Genomic DNA, 25,431 nt, shown 5'->3' with positions numbered 1-25,431 from the left:
ATCAAACCTGACACTTGGATCACTAGTTACTGCCCAGGCATATCTAGTTTCCCATTTCTTCAGTTTCTAGTGTCAAAATACACTTGCAGTACAATATGCAAAGCTCCGCAGGCAATATCCTCTGTCCATTCTCCAGTTGTGGTGGGAGGAATGTCTATTTTTACAGTGTACTTTATGCCAACATATTATTGTACCACTCCACCCAGGCTCCTATTTGTGCAGAAAATGACAAACCTGCGTCCCACGGTTAGTGTCACATTATCAGTGTACATAAATGTTTTGGAAGTTAGCATTTGAGGCAGGTGCTCTGCATTATAAATGCTACAGAACGCGATTCATGGGTAGATTCATCACAGCTCCACTGAGTGGCTTTACCACAGGGCTGCAACACGACATTCCACGTTGCTAGGGTCCAAGGTAGTGTGCATACCTGCATGCTGCCCTTTCCATAAGGTAAGAGTTAAAGCAAGGGACAAAATGCAGCTTAAACAGGAGGTACCAAACCTTACCAGGTCATTATGTGCCCTGGTTATTAAAATGTACCTGAAATTTCAGCAGAGCTCTAACACCGACAGACCTGGTATTCCAAAGTTACATATTTAAGCTCGCAGCAGCATTTGTGATGTTTTCATCCCTTCTTGCAAACCCAGAACTGTATGAGCGGAGTTTCTGCACACAAAGAACAGCTCATCCTCCTCACCTGAGGGAGATGGGCACCAGCTTTGCTTCCACTGACTGCATTTATGGGGCTGTATGTCCCTTTCCTTCTTACTCTCTTTGGCACGGGAGATGCCAATTTGGAATTCTGTCCCTTTCCACACAACTGCCACTGGCTCTTTCACAGTCCCATTGGATTTCTGCAGAGAAGGTCCCCATTTGGACAAGACATACCTTATAAAGTGCCAAGAGAAGAGAAATAAGCCCTGGCAACTCAGAGCTCGGGCTGCAGGAACAGCGAGGCAATATCAAATGCTGCTTTAAGTGCTGATATTTTTGTGCTTTGAAAGAAAAATGCCTTCAGGAATCGCAGCAGGAGTCACCTCTATATAAAGACTTTGCATATAAAGGGACATTTATTATTCTCAATTAATGGCATACTGATAGACACGTTTACATTTCTAAGTGTCAGATTCAGCAGAATATGAAGTGACTGAGGGCCTCTTATTTCACTCTGAAAACGGTCATAAAAGGATCTAAAGAACACAAAAAAACCCCACATTTTGTAGAAGACACAAGCCATCCTTTGATTCCTTACAGTTCTGAGAGCCGCTTAGTGCAGCAAGGCTCTCCTAACACCGACATGAACATCTGCAGGCAGCAAAGTGAACAGCCACTGCAGCTCCTGCATTGAATGGGAAACATCCCCACCCTATTGCATGGAGGATGTCATACATCTTGGTTGCATCGTCCCACGGATTATTAGGGAAGCCTAACGTTGCAGAAAACGTACAGGAGGTTTCTGAGAAAGCCAACAGCGAGCAGCCTTTGGTTTTTCCACTAATTTGGACACTGCTCAGTTGGTATTTTTGTTTTTTAATTAAGAATATCCCATTTAAGATGAAACCTCCTTATCAAGTTGCACTGCAGTTCACTGTTTTGAGGACTTCAAATGAAAGCGTCTAACCATCTACTGAACTGTGTAAATCAACATGCTGCAGGTATTCCCGTCTGGTTGCCTTACATTAGACCTGTAAATGAATAATTCAGTCCTCAAATAAGAGCAGCTAAATTTAAAAGGCATCCACAAAACCTACCAGTGTTTGCTGGAGTTTTCGATTTTTGGATTTGGTTTCACAGGGAGGGTGGGAAAAGCAATTTACTATCATGGGAAAGGACGTGTTGAGCACTAATTCAGCAGCATCTTGGAGCATGAAAGCTGCTGCTCAGCCTCGGGCTCAGCACAGGGCTGCAAATCCCCTCGCACTCAGCCTAGCACCTAGCTCTGCACTTCCAGGACGAACCCACCTCCAAAGCACCTGGCGAGGGCTGGGATGCCAGCAGCTCCCCGGCTGTGATTAAGGACGGCACCGCAGACCAGAAGGGCTCGGATTATCACTTCTGCTGCCAATCTTCTGCGTGCAAATCTGCTCATCGGTGTCCTCACCAGTCCCAGGGGAACAGCAATACCAATCATCTGATACAGATTCGGAGTGGTTCCCAGCTCTCTAAATGCGCCAGGTCACTTTGTGAGCAGGCTGCCGGGTGCAGAAGAATTAACGTAACCAGCTAAATTTATCCTGGCCTAAAATCATCTGCCAAAGGCCAGGTAGATTTAAGGGATGAAACTTCCCGCTAGCTTACTTTAGAACTTCCATAAAGTCCCTGTGTTTCTCTAGACACAGTTTACATTTCCTTTTCGGCTAGGTCTTTGGAAGCAGCAAGCTATATATTCCCAGAGAAAAGGCAGTTTTCCTTCTTTTTAAGTGACGGAAAGTCAATGTGCATTATAATTACAACAGAGGCTCTATAGCGTTACTTTTAGTTAAAACAGTAAACTACTATAATAAAAGTGTACCTGGGGAATATTTAGAGAAAGCACTAATGATTTCTTCCCTAGTGGTTAATAAATCCACTTCCAGATCAATTTGTTCATGATAGAAACTTGAGAGCATAAACAGTTGCACAAGCACATTAGAGTGTGTCTTTCCCAGTATAAATGATTTATTACAATGATTAGCAGCACATAAACAATTTAAAATACAACTCTAATTAGCTTTTTGGAAGAAAAGGAGAAAAACCTTCCTGACTCCCTCTCCACATTATGTTTTACTTTTCTAAGTGTGTACTTTTTAATTAAATCCAAATGTCACAATAAATTTAAAGTGTTTTATTACCACCCTGGCTAACTAAGCCATTCATGCAAACAGCCGTTCTATTGAACCAGACGGGGGATTGAAAGTGGTTGAGGGGAAAGGAGAAGAAGAGGGGGGAAAAAAGGCAATTATTTCTGTACTTGATGAGAGATTTGTACAAACGTTTGAAGACATGAAGATCTCTGGCAAACTTTCTCTGTTTTATCCACTCAGGTTGGCCAGCTAATTGCTCTTTAATACCTGTTTCCGTGTTCAAAAACATCACGCCCCATTAAACTTTCCCAGTTCAAAGCAAAAGGAGAAGGGAGAGGAGGAGAGGAAGGTAAGAAGATCAGCCTAAAAACTGGCACCGTTTACCAGAACCAGCCAAAGCTGATGCTGGGATGCCGAAGGCAGGGTGGCCAACGAATGCCAAAGCCTAATGGCCTTTTTCAAAGGAATAAGTTTGGGGAGCTCCAGGACCAGGCTGCTGGGCAGGGAGGGAACCTGGCCCCAGAACCTACCCAACCCAGAAGCTGATCCCTAAACCCCAGTGCCACCCCACAGCGCTTTGCTTCAATGCTAACCCTAGCAGCATGGCCTAAACAGGACAAATTCAGCATTGTTCAGACAAAAACCAGCCATTAAAGAAGGCAGTTGCAATTATTAAAATAGGTTAAAGAAAACGGGCACTGTGCGGATGAAGCTTCTGACCTCAGCGTGCAGCTCCCTCAAGACACTTCGGTTTAATTTATCTAAATTAAAAACCAAACATCAAATTTTAAAACGGCACCAAAAGACTGCTTTAAAAAACGCGATTAAAAAAGCGGGTCAAGGGTTGGAAATTAGTAATTACTACTACAATTATTCAGAATCAGACAGAGACACATAAATGGTGCGTATTACTGCGGTTCACGTCAGAGAGGCAAATGTGAGCGGAGCACAGGAGAAAAAAGCTGCAAGTCGCAGAACACTCGTATCATTAGCCTCTGCCGCAGCAGAGGACCCGCTCTTGGAAGTTTACATCGTTTGTTTCCAGAGAAAAGTGCTGCTCGTTACCTTGCTCAGTTGCTAAACCACGCTCTTCACCACTTACCGAATTCTTTGGAAACCAGTATTTGGATTTTTCTTCCTGTCTGAGATCTCAGCGCATCTTCACGCTATTAGCAATACATCTGCCCCTCACCTCCTATTTCAATAGTTCTGAAAAAAAGATGAGAAAGGCCAACTTCTGAGCATCCTGCTATTGAGAAGAGGTCATTTGCCAAAAATGCCACCTGCTAGGGTCCATATTGTTTGAGCGCAAAAGCCCATTGAGGACTGTCAAGGACAGAACATAAAGGGTTTCTAAAACAGTTTCTAAAACAGACTACTTAGCAGTGGACGGACACAGGGATACTCTGTATGCAACTATCATCCTTCAGATGGATTCCCTTAGGTTTTTAGGGGCCGAAAGATAATTTAACAATTAACACTTTGTTCCCACTTCAATCTCAGAATGGCTCTTTGTGAGCTTCCTTGGTGAAACTTTGAAAGAGCACAGTGGGAAAGCACAGACTGACTACTGTTTTGAACTATAACCAAAATGAACTGTTCTCTAGGTCCTCCCTTGAAGCTATCATCTACTTTAGCCTAGATGAGGAAAATCTAGGTTCAAATCTTATTCAGGCTTCAGTTTAATTTTGAGAGCTCAGAAGACTCCTCAAATCATTTAAGTTAAAGTAATGAAAATAGGTGAACTTGAGAAGGTGGACAGGCACGAATGATCTCTTCCAAAATAGGGAAGAATCCATCTGTTCCCTTTTAAAGTGCATAAAAGTCTTTGCAGCAGTAATGAAAATTCAGGGATGTAAGTCATGGACATCATAGCAGTCTATTAGAGAGAGGAGTGGGGATGTATTACAGAATACTGTGAGCAGCAGCGATTATATAAAAGGGATGCTGCAAAGGCAGCATAGCTAAGGGCAAGCCAAATGATTCAAGGACTCAGGAATCTCAGTTCTTCAAAAATGGAGGGAGAAATGAAGATTTCTATCTTTGAAGAGGCAGGATGAATGCAGAGCCACGCGGACGCCTGAAAGAAGCTGTGAAAATGGAGGTATTAAACAGGATGTGCTTCTCAGAGAAGGAGGCAAATGGCCTCATGGTTGATGATGGGGCTCCTGCTACAGACAGCGTGGGGGCAAAGGGAAAGAAAGCTCTGCCACAGCACCTGGGCCAGTCTCCACTTCCCTTTCATCCCTCTTTGTTCCCACACATTGAAGCAGGCCTCCTGGCCACATGCTCCCAAGAATGAGCGAGGCACAGCCTCCATGCCCACCACCTCACACAAAGCAAGAGTCTTTCTTCCAACCCATATGTACCACTCTCCTCCTCTTCCCATACCAGGTGACCACACCTCATCTCCTCCCATACGTACACAAGACTCAGTTTACTTAAACATTTCCAATGTGTGTGTTTCCCTGCTAATATTTTTAAAACTTTGATTTCAACCAATCTTAGAATCAAAGAATCACTGAGGTTGGAGACCATTGAGATCATCCTCTCCAACCTCAACCCATGCCTGAATTGCTCTAGATCACGTCCCTCAGTGCGATGTCCATCCTTTTCTTCAGCATTTCCAGGCATCTTCCAGTAGAGCAGATGCTTTACGAAGTTCATGCATTGTTCCCAAATTGTATATCTGTAGTTCAGAGGAAAAACCATAATACATGCTACACAGAATGGTGAAGCCAATGAGGAAGAAAATGAAGATGACATATACTAAATTGCCTAAGCAACACAGAGAGCCCTAGCCAGATTAACATTTGACACAGTAAAACACAGAATTTTACTCTCAAACTGGAAACAGCCAACACCCATGCTGATCTGCCCCTGGGTATAGTATTGAAACAAGAATCACAAGAACTTACATGTTATTTGCAATTCAGCATATAGTGTTCAGCCCTGAGATCTGAAGAACAGAATTGCACCCTCAGTACAGGTTACCAAAATGGTGCTATTTTAGGAAACTTATCTGATTTTCTTTGTCTTTCTCAACTTTTTTTTCAGATGCTCAGTCCAAAATTCAAAAATTGGAATATATAGTGATTATTTGTTCCTCTTCTGTATGCATACACTACCTTACGCAGTACAGCACCAAATAAGTACAAATATGGTCATGCATTTTTATTTCATTATTATTTATTTCACCTACGTGACATCTTAATAATTTCTTCCATGACCCAGAAACCATCTTCAGTGTTCACACTGTCAATCAGCACCCACAGGATGTGTAAGACCTTTCCTTCACGGGGTAGGCATCCCTGTTAAACTCAAAGGTAAACACCTACGTGGAAAGAGCTCTCAGAGAGCTTAGAGGGAAATGCTGAGTAAACACAGCCCTGCTATGAACACTGCTCCTTTAACGACAAGCTCACTGGGATGCTCAAGCTGCCTTGAGTGCTTGATCATGATACGCAGAGGAAGAATTAGCAACTCCTCCTGCATTCTCATACAACTTCAAACAGTACTACGCACTTAACCAGCTTGTTTTAAACATTTTGCCTTCATAAGCAAAATTTTAAGCTAGTGTAATACCATTCTAAGAGTATTAATTTAATTGAAACAAAACAAGACTTGTCACACAGTTCTCAGCTGGTACTGCTGACTAACTCACATTGTTGTCTTGCAGCTGAAACCAGCACAATAACGTTCACAACCGGCTTGCTCTAGGTTGAATGGAAACTCAAGCCAAGCCAAGAAACATTTGTTTTCTTTGATAATGCATCACCAAGGAGTGCTCTTCAAAGAGTCACTGCTGTAAGTTTACAGGATAATAGAACACATGCCGAGAGAACCTGAGTACCCATCAAGATTTGGAAATGATTTTGTTGAGCTCAGTTTTTTATCTGGGTCCTTGTTGGGTGCAGAGGGGCAGAATGAGGCATCGCTTGAGACTTGGACATACAGAGCTTGCTCGGTGATCGGGAAGGAGCCAACCATCCCAAGCAAAAAAACAACCAGACAGAAAGAAGCAAACACTGAGCATCCATCCAGCCTAGCACAAAGGCTACTGCAACATGGCCACAGCTTCTCAGTTCAGTGCTCTGTTTCACGCAAGAAAACATTTATAACAACAAATACTGTCATAGCATTTGGTGCAGGAGGTAATCAGAAACTTGTTTATCATACAGAAAACGGACTCAATTGTGTACAGTGAAACATACCATGGGGACCCCAGGGCAGTGGTTCCTTCAGCCTGGGAGAGAAGACAGAGGAAGAAGACATGAGACTATCAATCCCCGGTGTCATTTTTTCAAGTCTTGCAGACAGAAAACTCTCTGACTTCATGGCTGGACACCTACAAGGAGACATCAAAACTGTTCTCCTTCCCTCTATCTTGGCCAGAACACAGTTGTTATTGCCTTCAGCCCACTCAGGATCCTGCTGGGACACATTTTTCTTCTGAGAGTGACCACTGGCAAATTGCAACTCCGGACATAATGCAGCCACCATGCCAGAGCGCTGCGCAGTAACTGCCCACAGGGAGCACAGGAATTGCGCTGGGCACAGTTAGAGCCGAGCAGTGCATTACTATAGCAGGGCCCCTCTGGCTGCTCTAACTCAGAGCTGTCAGCGTTTCCAGCAGCTCTTTCACCAGGAATTACTACAGCAGTTCCAAAACAACAGAGAACAACAGGCGAGAAAATAAATAAATAAATAAATAAACAAACAAATAAATAAATAAATAAAACCAAAACACAGCAAGTCTTCAGGTTAGCCTAAGAACTCAGTCTATAGGTACATCACCCTCACTCTGAGACAACACTAGGACAGACCCCCATGAAATGTCCCCAGCGAAATCCAACTCGTTTAATACACATACACCAAACCTTTGAGGCTGTTCATTTGTGGGTGACACTGATGCATCTCTGAAATCCCCCCTGTGGGTGCAGGTGCTGTGACTGTATCAGCAGAAAGACCTTTAGCTTTCCAGGCACTGCAGGAGGCAAGTCATTGGGACTCATTTCATTGGGCCTGTTTTGTTGTTGGTTGTTTTTTCCTCCATTCAAAAGAGCATTCTGCTGCCATTTCCAGTATGAGCAATTCCATCTCAGGGTGGAGTGTGCATGGGGGATGAGGAGCAGAAAAGATGCTATGAAACCCGGGAACTGCATTTGGTGAAGAACAACTGCACCAGTCAGCATACCAAGTAAGCCACCACGGGAATTATATTTCTCTCCCACTTTCCCCTATGTACTTAATTCAGGGCCAAAGGGGTAGTATGCATTCACCTTTGAGCTCCCATGTCACAAGTGACTATATTCATTCAGCTTTCCTATTTAACTAAATGGAGTTCACACATGCTGCAGTATAAAGTTACCTCTGCCCATCTGAAAGCAGTCCAATCAATGCTACGCATAGAGAGAGGTATTTGAATCAGCCTTAAGTTAATTCTTAGTAGTCGAATCTGTGACAGCATGCTGACCCTTTCAAGTCAACTGGGAGCAGGCAATCTTTGCAGAAGATCCTCAGGCCTTTAATCAGATTCTCAGTGGGTTTTAAAGAGATACTGCAGCATCAGTTTGTAAACATCTCTCTAGTGAAAATAAAGATTACTTCTGACCTAGCCAATTACTCAGTCCCAGAAGATATATCCTACAGTTATAATTGAATGAACCATAGGGAAAGAAAATATATTTTAGGTAGGGGGTAGCAAACCCAAATCCCAACTTAGGATACAGTCATCCTGTGGAAAGATCAGGTAGAGAGAGAAAAGCTTATAAAAAAAAAGTATTAAATCACCTAGTCCTTTCTCCTTCCAGGGCAAGATTGCTCTCTCGAGTGCAGAGCCCTGCTAAGATGAGTGCAAATTATCAGCTGAAGCTCTTCCTGAAAAGCAAGTGAGATGGGGACAGACCAAAGCATTATTTTGAGGAGACCCATAATATCAAATAAGGGTTTGCTGCAACACAGAGAACCCCAGGAGAAATGTCAGCTCCTGAAACTGGAGTATACTGTAATTTGAGTTTGCCAGGAGAAAGAAAATGCTGGAGAAAGAGCAGAGGACTTTTGCTCAGTCCAGCAACTGCCAGAGACATTAAGCAGTCTCTTGCTGCATTACTTTAAAACTGCATTTTAGCATTAAGAGCCATCGCACTCTATGGCGGAGAGATATAATTACTGACTTAAAAAAAAGAAAAAAAAATTAAGTTCTTTATTCTGGAGCTATTACAGGGTAATGTGTAACAGACATCACCCGATGGGCCATGAAGGCTCCAAGGGCCATTACAGCCTCACAAGTCAAGACCTGTGTGAAGGTTTTAAGGTTTGTGGATCACTGCTCTCACACCGAGCAGCATGGGCAACACCTGCACATCAACACACGTGCAGGACAGCAAGGGGATGCTTCTGCCACAGCAGCTGCTTATGGATTTTGACACTCGGATCCAGCCACATCAGATCCTTGGGAAGTTCAGAAACTGCAGACGTGGCATTTGCCATTCCTACCAAGGAGATCATCTGTAAGTGTAATCACTTAACACTTAATCACGTAATCACTTATACCTGAAGGTGTAATCACTTTTTTCCTTCTTATTTTTTAAAGGAGCATCGAGGAAGAGAACGCCCCTCTCCCTGCTTCCCCATTGGGGCCCCCCTTTTATTTTACTTTCACAGAGGAGTAAAAATCCCAGCCAAGTGACGGGTTTATAAAATTTTAATAGGAAAGAAAAAGGTATCCTCGGGCAGGATCTTATGTGCAGACTTCCACCATAAATGAACACTGAGGAAAATATGGGTTTTATATGGAAACACTGACAGAACTTCATACAGCGTGATATAATGCCTCCACATGGACTGCGGACCTGAGGGACGGGTGAGTCCCACATCCTGCAGCCATAGGCTCTCACACCACCTCAATCCCTAACCCGAGCAGTTCAGCTCCACACCTCCAGGGCTCCCCTGGGAGAGATGACCTAAAGACTAAATTCCTTCTGAAGACCAGAAGCTTTCCTGTTTCTAGCCTAGAAATATTCTCAGCCATTTACAAACGCTTATGGTAACGACAATAAAATCCTTAGGGAGCAAAAAGCCTCTTTTCCTCTCCTCCCTGATGCTTCCCCTCCCTGTGGCCTCACGCAGGGCAAAGCAGCCAGCCTCTGCTTTGCAGAGTTAGACTGGTCCATGCACAGACCCCTCTCTCTTCAGGAGTACCCTCTCTTTTCTCACTCACTCACTGTCCTCAGCTGACCTGTGGCTTACCTCTTACAGACAGAGGTCTGCCTGTGCACTCTCCAGCACTCATAGCCACTCCAGCACTGACAGCCATCGTGATCGGCAATTCACAGAATATCACAGAATTGCAGGGGTTGGAAGGGACCTCAAGAGATCATTGAGTCCAACCCCCTGCTAAAGCAGTACCCTACAACAAGTCACACAGGTAGGCACCCAGACAGGTCCTGAATGTCTCCATAGAAGGAGACTGAGCAACCTGCTCCAGTGCTCCGTCACCCTTACTGCAAAGAAGTTCTTGTTAGTATGGAATTCCCTATGCTCAAGTTTTAGGCCATTACTCCTTGCCCTATTGCTACACACCACCAAGAACCACCTGTCCTTGTCCATTTGCCTCCCAACTCCCTTTAGATATTTATAAACATTTTTCAGATATAACAGATCCCCTCTCAATCTTCTTTTCCCCAGACTGAACAGCCCCAGGTCTCTCAGCCTTCCCTCATACAGGAGATGCTCCAGGCCCCTCATCACCTTCCTGGCCCTCCTCCAGATTCTTTCTAGGAAATCACTTTTTTGAACTGGGGAGCCCATTTTTGAACTGGGGAGCCCAGAACTGGACACAGTAGTCTAAATGTGGCTTCACCAGAGCAGAATAGAGGAATATCACCTCCCTTCACCTGCTGGCAGTTCCTCATTCACTCCATGCTGGGACTGCCCTTCCTCTTCCTCAGCTATCACACCCTACCGCCTTTTGAGGTCAACCAGCACCATAGGTTCATTAACGAGACAGGCTATCTGACAGCAGAACTCATGGCTTTGGCTTTAGCTTCTCAACTGCTACTTCTTAATAAAGAAACCTGTGCCACAAGGCACAGTTGCACCTTGTTCAGGCTGTCGTTCCTTAAAGCAGCCACAACCCCAGAGCAACTCTCCATAGGAACGCAGCACCGAACTGAGCGGCTCGTTACTTTTTGCCCTTTGCCATCCACATGCACACACGTCTGCCCACCCAAGTTTTGCTCTCACAGAACCTGATGCTCTTCAGCTGCATAGAGGAGGAGCGGTATCACCTCATCAGGGCGGATTCAAAGAGGTGTGCAGGGTGGAAGCACCATTACGTGTCATTAAAGCGTCAGAGGTTTAAGCCCTGTGTTGGTTCAGTCGTAAGTTACCAACCAGCGCCGATGGCAGACATAAAGCTTCCCTTAAATTATTAAGCATAAAACAGCAGACTGTAATATTTTGCTAAACCCAAGTACAGACACAGACAAAGATGTCATTTCAATATTTGAAACCAGCAAGTTTAATTTAAAATAAGAGCAAACCAATAAGCTCAGAAAATAGCAATGTGTGAGAGGAAAATTACACTGCTAGAGAAAAAAGTGGAAGGACTTAAGAAATTTATAAAAGTAATCTCCAAGTGGAAATTAGAAATCAACCCCTAGAAACAGAATAACACAAAAGAAATATTACTGTCCACTTTCTAAATCAATATAACACCGCTACACGACAGAATTACCATGGTAACTCAAGTAAAAAGAATAAAGCAATTCTTATTATTTCAAAATAAAATCACAGCCTGAAGCCCAGCTTTTATTACAACTGCTGATAGATCGCTGGCTTGTATTTATCTGAAATATTGCTTTTCAATCAGCTATTTTATGAATGTACAAATTTCACTGAGCAGCCCACTTAGACTGAATGCCTAAAAGCCCCCAAAAAGACCAGTTGATGGATCGATTGTACGCACGCATGCGGGTTTTTAAGGGAGCCTTATTATGCGGGCTTTGGTGTTTTATTTGATCCAAATTAAAGAGAGATATGGGAATGAGAGAAGCCAACTCAAACCCTTGCTTAGTCTGAGCTCCCTACGTTCCAGCCTAGGTTCCTTGGAAAAACACAGCAGGGATAAGGAAGAATGGCAGCAGCCAGATCTCCTGTCTTGCCCAGGTGCACACCAACACACTCCATCCAGTCAAAGCAAAACAGAAAACGATGCTTGAACACAGAGTTGTTCAAGCGTTTTGCCTGGGACAGCTTGCAGAGTAATGCAGCTGTGATCACACTCAGCTCAATCCAGAAGTACACACTGCCTCTCAGCAAAGCGTGGTCCTCCGCCACCCACTGCAAATGGTCTCTAAAAGCAACGGTGGAAACAATGTGTGCTTAATCTGAGCATGGCCTGCAGAGAGGTCACACACTCAAATATCCTGTTTTCTGTGGTATCTGGTTGTATTTTAAAACACTTTTCCTAGAGACTTCAAGCCAGCTGAGGTCACAATCACACTGAGATTAGGAAATGGAAGGAGCTGGGGAAGCAAACGGGAGCCTCATCTGACACACTGCAATAGGACACCCTGAATTGCAATGAGAACCTCTTTGAATTAAAACGGAGGAAGGCGCAAGCTTCTGGGGTGAATACAGAGTTTTCATTCTAATAAAGTCTTGCCCCAGGAGAGGGAAAGGGAATCTTGAAAGACAGAGACAGGATTTTACATGTGCTAAAAGCATAGGTGTGACACTTTTGGGGAAAGAAAGGGGGAAAAATACCTTCATTGTTATACATGACAAAATTGCAACTAAATGTTTGCTTTGATCCCAGCGCATAAAGGGTGAAGCTTTTAGGCAAGGAGCGGCAGGTGATCTCAGCTCTTCTGCAAGTCCTAATGCTCCTAAAAGCCACTCTTCCAGTTTCTGTAATTGGGCATCAGTAGTTAATGTAGTATTGACTGCATTACATGCTCCTGTGCATCCTCTCACTAATGCCAATTGCATCACCTTGTACATTTACCATATTGCTTAGCCAATAGCTGTTAAAAGCAATCCAAATCATGAATCATATAGGAAACTTTTAGCAAGACACGACATCCAAAGGAGACAATTTACAGTTGAGTTAATCTGGGTACATTAGCGAGACATGGATTCAGGAAGACAGACCAATTTATGTTACTTTAGTTTTACCCTTTATTGCTTTGTATAGGCAAATGAATGGAAGGGCACGGAGTAAAAACAGATATAAAGGAGTCCTTTTCAAAACAGATCTCCATTCTGCGCAGACAGGTCAAAGGGTTTGAGACTGATGCTTGGTTCAGGCTTTCATAACCATAACAGGGTACTTACAGAAATCACTTTCTACAAAGGAGGATAAAGACAAACATATAATGGATTCTGAATAATGCTCGATACCCACCCCCATGGCGAGCACAGCAGGCAGAACCCAAGTTGCTCAACATTCTCCTCAGCACAGCCTGTCCACGAGTCACCTGCTGCCGAGCGTGCCAGGGAGGGGCTGCACACAGCATCCCAAGCAGCAGGGCACGGCAGCCCTCCACCTGCCTGCACGGGAAGTAAGGCCCTCCCCTACAACTGACCTGAAAGGATTACGTCCTTTAGAAATGTATACCCATCTCTCCGGAACAGCAGGGAACGACCCGAGCATCGCAGAGATGTTGGTTAACCCACGTCAGTGCAAGGTAGAGCCAACCAGGAAGCAAGTCAAGAGCAAGCGCCCTCTGACAAAGCACCTTTTGCAGAACAATTTCACACTGCTTGCCTGACCAAAAGATGCATAGCAAACTGACATCGTTCCTCGCTGCTCTTCTGACCACGCTCAGCAGCAGTAAGAAGTGAGGAGATGGGAGGAAAGGATGGGAAGGAGCGTGCTGCTGCCACCTCTACTGGGGCAGGGAGCAATCTGCAGTGCTTTTGGAGGAGGAATGAAACAAACAGAGGGGTAAAGGGGACCTAGGGGAAGCAATCAGGCAAGAATTTCACAAAAGAAAAACTGAACTGCACTCTTACATATTGGATTCCAAAGCACTGTAAACTCTGCTGCTCTACGTCTAGTCTGAAAAAGATCATGATTCTCCTTTGAAAAGCATCCAGAAGTCCCTCCAAAAGATTTGCACAGGCAGGGAAAATGCCAAAACAAAACATTTTCACTAGCTGATCAATTTAAACAGCTGTGGTAAAGCTGCAGCCACTGGCACCATCATTAACAATTTAAAGCATGGCTGCTTTTGTCTTCCTTCCCAGTTACATTCTCATTATGCCTTTTTTATTTATTAGAAACACAGTCTTCCAGAATACATTTCTGTATCTCAGATCCATAATAAAATGAGTAGGAACATCCCTGGCTTCCACTCAAATGGATGTTTATATTGGCGAGAGGGTTAATTGTTTAATTCTGGTCCAAGTTCTCCGCAGTTCAGTCATGAATATGCAACAGTCATCCACTTTTTCTTTAAGAAAAAACACAACTGTCAAAATCAATAGTTTAAAAAGAAGGCAAATATTACTTCCACCACCTAAATCAACCTTTCGGAGCTCGATTAGCGTACAAGAAACTCTGAACACTGGAGAAAAGAACTCAAATACTCAACGAAATTTAAAAACCCTCTAAATTTGGACAACAGCCTTCATTATCTGCTTTGATGTGCAATGTGTGAAGGAACGAGTTTGCGAGAACATCCAGTGGAAAGGAGAGCTGAGCATCTGCTTGCACAGATAGCACCCAACATCACTCTTGGAAACTCAGGCTCGGGAGTCATCCTGTTGGAGAACAGAGAAAACACAGGCACACACGCTTACACACCCAGAATTAAAAACAGTGGCTGCAGTGAATTGATCCCCGACCATCCATAGGTTTAATTATGTTAATCTAATAGTGAGCAACTTTCATTTTAAGTCACCCTTCCGTCCGCCCCCAAGTCTTCAGTGAATAGGCTCTACATTCACTGAATAAATCACTCCCTGGCAACAGTTACGCACATTACTGAAGTTGGGGGCAGTGCCTTCCATGCGGCTTAAAGCAATGTCTATGTATTCTAAATGGTGACAGTTCTGTCCAATTTTAAAAAGATATGGACCCATTAGAGTTTTATAGTCCAGCATTTAGCAGCATCTGCACTGCCTTTTTTATTCTTCCATTGCAACGCTTAATGCTTGATACCATCATTCTGATTCCGAATTGATTTCAAGTGAAACACCTTATCTGCCATAAACTTTCATGTTCTCTACCTAAGTAAGGCTTCTCACGGATGCAATTGGTCATAATGCTGTAAGAACAGTTTGCCTTTAGCAGGAACAGAATGGCTCACGCCAATGATAGGGAAGCAAAACTTGGGGCAGCAAGCCCATCTGCAGATAGAAGAAAACTATATCCGAACACAAAGCCTGAAAACCTCAAGAAAGCCTCCAAATGAAATCAATTAATCCTCCAACCATGATAAATTTCTTAACCATTTAAGAAACATATCTCAGACTCTGCTGTGACCCTTTATCACCAGACCTAATGGATTACTTTATTAATAATGCACTGCTCTTAAAAGGAATTTTTCCGAAGATTCTACCATAAGAGAGTATTTTCAGGATGGCTATGACAAACAGGCTGACACGTTCACATTGCAGCTATTAAAGATAATAAAATTTAACAATAACTCCAAAGAAGACAAATTATGTTCTGCTGCCGGGGTATCAAGCATCCTTTCTACTGTATTAAACCAAAATTACAGTGCTACTAATTTCCAAGAATCAGCTTCCTCTTCTGCCATGTTACTCGGGCTGAAAAACATTCATAGGCTGTTTGAGCACTTATGTCAACCAGACAACCAGCGTGTCTCACCAGCATCTGGGAATGAAGAACGACGATCCCCTATAAAGATGCCTACCCCAATCTTTCAGCTATCTCATCGAGGCAGATACTAAAAGTATTTGATTGCCTGGCAGCAATGCAGCTACACAAAGCAGCGTGTTCCTATCGGGACCGCTAACTCCTTTCACCCATCTTCTTCTCATAGAAAAAGTAACTAGTTTTCATTTAATAGAGCTCTAGGTTTTCAGGGCTCCAACTACAGTGCCCTTCATTTCTTGAAAAGGTTTAAGCAGTTCAGCCTCCCAGTGGCTCACGCCTCTGTTCACCGTGTCCAGGTGCAGAGGGCACCTGTGGAAGGCTACCCTGACTACCTCCAGCTCTGCCCTTAATCAGATTTGGAGAAGCATTTCAGAATTTCTTCTGGTCTTCTTCAGATTCCTGCTTTTACAACCTTCTGTTGTTTCGTAAATACACGAATCCAGTGCTGTGCATCTGAGTCACAAGACTAGACAGGCCTCTGAAATTACACCAAGACCACATGTGCCAAGATTGCTGTCCCAACAGACCACTGGGTAACCCAAATAAATAGGGAAATACAGGGTCTTCAGTGTCCTGCATCAACCATTCCTCAAACAAGCCACTGCCTGGGAAGATCCACAGTATTTCTTTGTAAATGGATAGCTAGAAAATGATGGATCATAGGGAAGGTCTTAGACAAGTGCAGAAGACAGAAACAAAAAAACCAGCTGGGACTATCTGGAAAAATTAAATTCCATCTTACGGGAGGGAAAAACAGCCAGCCTGCCATTTCTCCTCCTCTCCCTTTGCACAGTTCTTCAGTAGGTAGGTGTGAGAAAGGTGCCTTAAAGTGAAAACAAAAGATACCAGCTACACATAGAACTCTCCTTCCAATGCAGCGCTACCTTCATGAGGCTTCTGGGCAGCCAGCACTTGCCTCACTTTTGCAGGTGTCACGATTGTTACCAACAGAAGCAGATCAGAGGGCTTGCCTGCCTGGCAGCAGGTCTCCCTCCATGCCCGCATGCCGATGTGCACACACACAGCTGCTCACAAATGTACTCCCAAGGCCAGCCTGCAAGCCCTGCTCCTTGGTTAGGGCACACTTGTGGCCTGCCATGACAGAATCAATTTTCCAACTCCAAAATGTTGTTTCTTTCCTCCTGAGCAGGGTGAGATAGGCTCATACGCAACAGGGAACCCAACTGCTGCTACTCAGCCAGCTTCAAATTACCAAACGTTCATTGCCCTAAATGCCTCCCATCAAACTCGGGAGGTTCTCCAACCCTGGCGCACACAACCACTGGGTACTCACATTTTTCTTCTCATTTTTCAAGAGCTATGGATTTTATTTTATTTTTTCTTTTTTTTTTTTTTACTATTATTAAAACTAAGGTTTGTGTATTGGCACACGGCCCTTCCAATGCCATTTACTCTTGCAGTCTATTTAATCAGAGTTCTACTTCAAAACACAAAGGACCCATGATTTGGGGTGCTAACGTCTGTGCAAGCACTGGGACAAATGCACAGCTGATCAGGGCTTTTACAAGTGCACGCAGAGTCAATAATTTGGTTCAAGGATACGATGTCTAGTTAACACAGTACAAGTTAGCTAAAAGGAAACTTTCACCCTCCCCACATATAACAAAGAACTGTGATTTCTATTAGTGCATTTCATACCATACATGCTGATTACTAGGCTGTGCTTCATTGTTAGCAGAGATTACAGCTGGGATAAGCTGCAGCTTTTTCCTAATTGCTATTATGATGACTGAATTTTTGTTTTGTGTCAAGCATTATTCACACATTATACTCAAAAATTTGATCCCTCCACGACACATTATTGATTCCATGCAGGCAACCACGCTGCCGCCAATGTGAAGAATTAATTTGGGCTATTCTACTTGATTTGCATTGCTCCATCATAGCAGAACACAACTCTATAGGGAAACACAAATTGAAAAGGAAGATTTAACAAAATATGGAAAAGGCTGCTGTCCTTTAAGAGATGAGCCTTAAGGGGGGGGAGGAAAGCAAAAAATAACAAAGCCCAGCACAACACGTGTGGTCCAGTAAGAAATAAGGTCAGCCAGCCAAATTCATCTTAGTCAGAGGAAGGTTACAAGAGTAGCCCTATGCCTCTAATAAAGTAAACTAGCTTGCTTCAACTTGTATTGCCAAAGAAAACAAGCGAACACCTCTGAGAGCAACACTGCTTCAAAGCCTTTGAAACCCTGTTAGCTCCATTTGTTTTCCCAGCATAAGCAATGCTCAACCACTTAGCGTGTCTTTTATCCGCAGTCCAGTCAACTGCAAAGCTGATCTAGAAGATGTGTAACAGATGCTTCACATCTACCTCTTTTTTTCAGAGCTCTCCTGCGTTAACAAAGGGACTTATGAGCTCTGAACTGAAATCAAGAGAGGGATTTTATGTGTTTTGACCTGCAGATTATTTCACAGTTTTAGGATGCCAGTTTCACTGAGCAGAATCCCTTCAGAAGGGCAAGAGAACTTACGTGTGGGTGCTGAGACCCCACACTGAGTCCACATTCGATCAGAATCCGCTTAAAGAGGACACTGACAACGACACACTTCTGCTTGGTCACGAATGTTGGGTGTGTAACATCCAAGCCCACATACATTTTGTCCGTTGTCCCAAGCACTTCACACCTGAATGAGACAAAAATCCACATTCCATCCCAGAAACAAGACTCAAACTCTACGCACGTCAGCACACTGCATTATTTTACAAATCAAAGGTGTCAGGAGATGAAGGACCTCAAAATGCTAGACGCAAAGCATACTATTTCCCCTTAGTATTTCTTGGGGTGCCGTGTGGGGAGAGAGAAGAGCTTCAGTCCAAGACTCGTTAAAAGTGAGTGCTTCCATTACGGTCAAATCTTCTTTTCTGACTGTGGTCCAGGGCAGGATTAATTTGGCTTTGAAACACCAAAAAATAGATAGATGTTGGGGAAAAGAAATTATGTTGCGCCAACCTATCAACAGGGAAGCTTTCCGCACTGCTCACAATGCACAATTACAGGAAAGCAAGAGACTTTGAATTGCAAGTTATTTTCCTCAAATATTTCTAAAAGTAATACATACATTCAAGTAAAATCCATCCTACTGCCAGAACATTCCATTTTCTCCAAGCACTTTGGATCCCTATGAAAAGCTGCTTCCTGTCCACAGCCTGCAAGTATTCACTGTTTTCTCCTACTTCCAAGTAAACTTGCTGGTTACTTCTATTTTCTAACCACAGAAAGAGAATTCTACGAAAATATAAGCACAGAATCCAGCAACAGAGCCATCAGCACAGCCCTTTGCTCACTTACAAAGGTGAGATGGAGCAAGGAGATGATGGCTACAGCAGTGTGCTGGGCGCTACGATGCAGCTCTTGCCTTCGCTACACGAAGTGGCACTGCCAGCATGGGATTCCATTGGGATGGATGGCTACGAATGGCTCCCACTGCTTCAATCTTTCTTTGCTCGCAGTGTGCAAGTTATCAGAGAATTTTCAAACCGCAACATAGCAGATCCTCATTGAGAAGTTGTGATGGAACTTACTGCATCTGTCCCGGGCACAGCAGGTGAGCGGGCAGCCGGGTTCGGTACCACTGAGCACTGCCTGCCAGCATCAACACACAGCCCTCAGCCACCAGCAGCGAGGGCTGCTCCTAACAGAGCGAGTGTCTGCAAAGTCCTCAATTAAGTCAGGTCCTACTTCCGTTCATTCATTCAATCACCTCCTAGCAAACCTCCATTTAGAGCTGGCAAGAAGGCACCGCTTTTCTGCCGGAGCAGCTCATTAGCTTATCATCAGCACAGTTACGGAGAAAAGCTGCAAGAAATACATATTAAGGGTGTACATTAAGGAGACCCAAATGACACGAAACGGGAAGGAAAACATCTCAACATCAGGTTTACATTGAGAGCTGTTAAAATAAACTGGCTAAAATGGATGTATCAGAGGGAGTTCGAGAAGGAATAATGTAAACAGACGTAACAATAAAAATAAAAACGAAGCCGCTTCTGCACGCAGAGCTCGGGGTAAACCCTCGGGTCCCTCCGACAGGAGCTGACAAGCGCGGGCACGCAGTTCCCGGCCGCGTCCCGGCACCGCTCCCCCACCTACCGTCGTCCTGCTCCAGCACCATCATCGCGGGGCTACGCTCGGGCAGCGCGGACCTCCGGAGCGGGAGAGTCCTCGTGCGGCGCGGGGCTCCGACAGCCTCCCGTCCGGCGTTTAACACGGATGGCGCTCCGGCAGAGCGGCGCTCGGGGGGTAAAGCGCTCTGAGGGATAGACTGCGGGCTCACCTACTTCTGCGCCGCAGAACTGCGAGGAACTAAAACTGCAATTCAGAAAGAAGGACGATCGGAGCGGTTCCTCCGGCTCTCGCCTCCTCAACGGCTCAATTTACAGCGCATAACCTATTTTAATGCGATCTCTTCTGACGGCCCGTAACCCCGGCCGCCGCAACGAGCCGGCACGCAGCTTTATGAAGCGTCTCCCTCTGGCTTCGGGCTGAACCCACCGCCCGTCACCCCGGCAGGCCGGCCCGCGGCCCCGAGCGCAGCGGGGAAGGCGGGCGCCCGCCCCTGGCGGCGGGATGCGGCGCGGCAGCGCCCCCTGCAGGACGCACCGCGCGCCTCGACCCGGCCCGGCGCCTCCCGGAGAGCGGCCCGCCGGGCTCGGGGCCGCCGCTCCCCTTGGCGGAGCGCAGCGCAGCGCAGCGCGCGGGCTCGCCGGAGAGCGAGTGGAGGTGGTACCCGGCGGCAGCCCGCTGCTCGCTACTGTCTCGCTCCGCAGACTGTAGCTCCACTTTCGCTAGGTCACAATTACGGTGCATATATCAGCTCGCAGGTCCGCCCCACCTGTCAGAGATGCCATCGCCGACCGAACGCAAAGCAACAAGTGCGGATCCTGCGCTCCGCAACAGCCCTCATCCGGACCGCGCTCGCACAACTCGCGGAGTCAGCAGCTCCGCTGCCACCAGCCGCACCGCCTCGGTCAGCCTTTGATACAGAAAGCACTATATTCCTATTTTAACTTCTTTCCCTTCGCAACCCGTACAATGCGCTCCAGGCTCAGGCTGCGTATCTGCAGTACTATCCCTTATTCCCAGCTGAGGTGGCATTTCCTTCCCTTTCATTCCAAACACTTGATCCCAACAACCCAATAAGTATCACGGCCCAAAAAGAAGGAGGGTTCACTCAAAGATTAAGGCTAATAGTTGAAAGCATTGGGCACAAGCTAACAAGAACTTGGGCTGTTCTACATTTGAAGCGTCTTAATACTTCTGAAGTTACAACCGGCCTTCAGCAGAGATCTGTGAACTCCAAAAATGTTCCATCATTGTCCACGTAGGTTTCAATCCCATCGCCTTAAAAGAGGACACGCTGGTTCTACAACACATGGCACATTCACACTCACACTGTTGGGTAATGGCAAAAAAAGGGGCAGTTTTCTGATAAAAATAAAGTTAGCCTACTGCAGCTGAGTTCTGCGGCAGAGCGAACTGACGGGAGGAATGCAGACAGCGGTATGCTGATGCAGTGCAGATCCCATACGTGTTCGTCCCTTGCTGCTTCATAGCATCACAGAAGCTGCACTACTCCCTTCAAAAATGGTTATTTCTAAGTGCTTTCTCTGCTTACTCATTTAACACACCAACAATTAAAAAGTTTCCTAACCCCCAACGCGTTTGTACCGCAATTAAAGCCAACGACAATTAACACAATCTGTCGGAATTAATCACGATGCCTCATGTCAGTTTACTTTTTTAAGCAGAAATCTGGGCCTTGCAATCAAAACATTTATGTATTTGAGAAGTATCTTAAGTCTCATTATCCCGAGCTCCCTCAATGCGGTGCGTAGGCTGGCTTGCCCATAGCAAACCCAGCAGCGATGAACGCAGGGGAAGCGACTGCAACGCAAACCTAGGGGAAGCTTTTTTTGCTCTCCACCTTTCTGTTCTTTCCCCAGCTCTCTCCCCCCAGCTCATATTCTGGGACGATGTTTGCCAAACAGTAAGGCTGTAGTTTCTAATATCGAGTCATGCTGTCTCAGTCAGGTTACACCATGTCACTTCCAACACACGGAGCGACATTACCTCCCTGACACAACTTGACACGATGTCACGACACATCGAGTCCAAAACATTATTATTGCTGTTATTTTTTCAGCCTGTCCCTTCGCCCCCAGTGATAACTGTGAAGATCACAGCAAGGTGTTAGTACCTCCACTGCCTCCCTTGGCACCAAGGTAGGCTTTCACTCACAAAGCTGTACAGTGGCTGTCAGACCCCACGGATGATGTGGCTGTCACATGAGGGCTTGCACGGCTCCAAAAGCACTGCTACAATGAGACCCAGAGGCTGGGTGAGTGGGCAACTGCCCCTGAGCCCCAGCACAGCTTGCTGCACAGCCCTGAGAGTGCAGCATGCTGCAGACCCCACCAGCAAGTCAGCCAGCATTCTTGTAGTGCACCAGCATGGTGGGGAAACCATCTCCAACAGCCTGCACTCTCCACAGCGACAGCTGTGAACCCCACCTTGCTGGTAAGGACCACATATGAAACACCCCCCAAAACCCCACATGGCAAACCCCTCTCCAAACCAAGGGGAGCAACTGGATGCTGGCCACAGCAGCAGGATTTTTAGGTGGCAGAAATCAGACTGCTCTGTGATAAGACATAGAGCCGGTTATGGGAGTAATGCAGATCCCCTTTTAACACCCACAGATGGGCACACAGAGCCCGTTTGAATCAAGTGGGAAGAAATGCAATACGGCAAAATGAGCTCTTCAAGAAGAGTTTCTCCTCTCCACTTCATCTCCTACTTGTTTCCCCAGCACCTTTAGAAGTGAGTGCCCTTTCTCCTGGAGCACAACTGCCTGGCCAACAGCACAGAAGGTTTCTGAGTGCTGCCACCCCACATCCCTTTCTTCAGAGGTTTGCTGCCCACTGCACTCCCTTCAGGCGCACCCTGCACTCATTTCCTCTTTAGCTCTGCTACCGTTACCCCCTTCTATGCAGCCGCTCGCGAGGACTCCTGGAAGGAGGCTGCTGAGAACTGTCTGGATAATCAGCAGACTTGCTTTCGTCTCCTCACAGCGCCAACCCCGAGCTCCTCGTGTTTTAACGAGCGCGTCAGGAGCACCGTTAGGAGCCCCTGCAGAGCTCCCCGCTCCCTGCAGCCCACCTGTACCCCCGCAGCGCCCGGCAGGCGCGAAAACAGCTGGCACGAAGGCATCGCCCCGCTCACTGTTACGCTTAGGGGACAGCGACGGATGCGAGCCTTCCCCCTCCCCCAACACTCCGCGCAACATGCGAGCAAAACTTGCATCGCTCCGTTCTGAGCGGGGTGACCCTCGAGAGGCAAGCTCCGCTCCGCAGCCGCAAGGAATTATCCCGGCCTCTGCCGTCGCTTCCCCCTTTTACCTTCCGCCCGGGGCGGTTGGACCAGAGGGTCCTTCGGCGCTCTGCCGGGCCGGGGAAGTTCGCTCCCTCTTCTGCTCCACGCACGCGTTCGGCTGCAGCGCCGCGGCCGTACACGGAAGGCTCCGAGGGACGGCCGCAGCGGCTCCCGGGGCCGGGCGGTGCGGGGCCGCGGCTCGGGAAGCGCTGGAGCCCCGCGGCCCCTCCCCGGTTGCCGGCGGCTCCGCGGCGGGCGGGTTCGAACCTCCCCGGGGCAGAGGCTCCGCGTCCAAAAGAGAGCGGAGAACAGGAGAGAGGGAAACCCGCGGAAGAACAGCGCGAAGGCGCTCCCGCCCGCCGCCCCGTACTCACTTTTGCCGAGTTGGAGTTCCGCACACGGCGCACAGCCGCTTCCCGGCCGGGCGGGGACGCTCCGGGGCCAGCGGGGCCGGGACGCGCCGCAGCCGGCGAACCCCCGGCGGGGAGCGGCCGCCGCGGGGCCCTTCGTGAGGCTGCGGGACGGCCTGCTCCCTCCCGCCTCCCTCCCCGCAGCCCGGCCCACCTACCGTCCTCCTTGTCCAGCACCATCGTCCCGGGCGCCGGGGGCGGCCGCCGCCGCTCCGGCTGGCTGGGGAGCTCCGGGGCGGCTCCGGGCTGGGCTGCGGAGCTCGGGCGGCAGGCGCTGCCCCGGGACGAGCGCTGGGAGCGGCCAGAGAGGCGGGCCGGCGCGACTCGGCGGCCAGCTTAGGTGCGGGGCCGGCGGGGCTCGGTGCGGAGCTCTGTGCGGGGCACCGCGGCCCGGCTCCGTCCTCCCGCAACCCGCGCTGTCAGAAATCGCCGCGGTGCGGTCGCAGACGGCGGCTCGCAACCTCTCCCCGCTTCGCTGCTGCGGCTGCGAGAGCTTTCCCGGCTTCTAAAGTGCTTTTCTCTCGATTTCACTCTAAATCTAAAATTATATTCAAAGGCGGGGGGGGCGGGAGGGAGGAAAGCTGCGAACCTATCACGGAAAGCAGAGGCACTTGCCGCCTGCCTCCCGCCCGCTCGCTCTCTCTCTCAATTTATGTGCTCTGCGCTCTCTCCTACTGCTGAATAAATGCACACATTTCCCAGGGACCCTCAGATTCCCCTGTTAATTAAATCAATTCATTATGCTCAGATCTGATTAGCAGCCCCTTCCCCCCCTCTTTGAATCAATTATTCAATACACAAACATAATTGCCTGTGCCAGAGGTGTCTAAGTATTAGCTTATTTAACTCCAAGGACACTAATTACCCCTAGGGCAAGGGAACTTTTCTCATTAATTCTGACAAAACACAAAAGCACAGTTAAAGTGTGTGTGTATATACGTGTGTGAGAGAGAAAATGGGGGAGCGCCCAGCCGGGGAGGGAGGCATTCCTCTAACGCACGTGTTACTATACAAATAAGCTCTATTTTCTTTCTACCTTTTGCATCAGGCCGTTTCCCACATCTCCTTCCACCAAAATAATCTCTTTTAAAGTAGGGAGCAGATCTGCATCGCAATGGTGGCAGCCAGACCCCAACGGCACAAAGTACATAGGAGTGACGGGCAGCAAAGCAGGATTCGCAAATAGTTTTGTTTATCAAAGCAGAAAACTGCGCGGCAGACAATCTTCTGTACTTTAGAAACCAGTGAAAGAAATGGCCCTCTGCTGCAGCCGGTAAGATGATACATAATCTAGTATGTACTGGGAACGGTTCTGAATTGTTTACCATTTGAATTAATGTCAGTGCCCACTATTAATGTACTTGCTTCCTACATTTACCATAATGGGCTTGATTTCCATTAGCAGAAGCTGGAATGCTAAAAAGAGCCTGGGCAAGACTGATGCAGACTGAGATCGACCATCACTACAGCATCTGAGACACATGGCTTCTGGCTTGCACGTTACCCAAATTTTACCTCTGCATGACCCTCCTTTCAATTAAAAGGGGAGTGGGGGAGTGGGGGGAGGGAAGAAAAAGGAATAGTAATTGATTCCCCCAGATTAGGTTTTTTACTTTGTAAAGACCTATATTGTTCATGTCCTCAACGTGTGCAGAAGTATTGAAGATTTTCTTTTTGTTTCCTTAGGCAATGCATGAGCCAATCCATTAATCCATTTGGCTTTATATATCAGGAAACTGATATTAGCTCAGCTCATCTATTTGGTTTTATTCCCACCCCATTCCCTTGCCCCCCCCGGCCCAAAGCTGCCTTTTTTTGTATCTTGTTCAGGCTGGTCCCCCTTCAGGAGAGACAGAGCATATTTGGTAGGTTTCAGAGGAGAAAATGCTGCGTGTCTCCTCTTGGGAACCTCCCCAGTTCCCCATCGTCACATTCCCCCCCGTCAAGACAGCTGTGATTACACTTGCTCAGTTGGCTGCCCTCCC

At 46.7% G+C, this 25,431-nt stretch overlaps 1 protein-coding gene across 4 annotated transcripts in view; it reads right to left on the bottom strand.

The window, feature by feature from the left end:
* Positions 1 to 23,644, bottom strand: part of LMO1 (LIM domain only 1) — a 48,730-nt gene extending 25,086 nt beyond the window's left edge. The window contains exon 1 of one of the 4 annotated variants that reach the window (XM_042814086.1): positions 23,605 to 23,644. In XM_042814086.1, coding sequence (XP_042670020.1) covers positions 23,605 to 23,626 — 22 coding nt within the window. In that variant the 5' untranslated portion in view covers positions 23,627 to 23,644. Of the gene's footprint in view, positions 1 to 19,938; positions 20,010 to 23,062; positions 23,130 to 23,410; positions 23,457 to 23,604 lie in introns of those variants that run through there. The other 3 variants (XM_042814087.1, XM_042814089.1, XM_042814090.1) reach the window with 3 other exon arrangements.
* Positions 23,645 to 25,431: the final 1,787 nt, after the last annotated feature.

The sequence above is a fragment of the Centrocercus urophasianus genome, unplaced genomic scaffold (assembly GCF_019232065.1).
Source record: "Centrocercus urophasianus isolate 14NV4802_14NV808 unplaced genomic scaffold, USGS_Curo_1.0 seq_14, whole genome shotgun sequence".
Classification (NCBI taxonomy): domain Eukaryota; kingdom Metazoa; phylum Chordata; class Aves; order Galliformes; family Phasianidae; genus Centrocercus; species Centrocercus urophasianus.
Note: the sequence above shows the minus strand (reverse complement) of the source record. Positions and strands in the feature narration are given on the sequence as shown.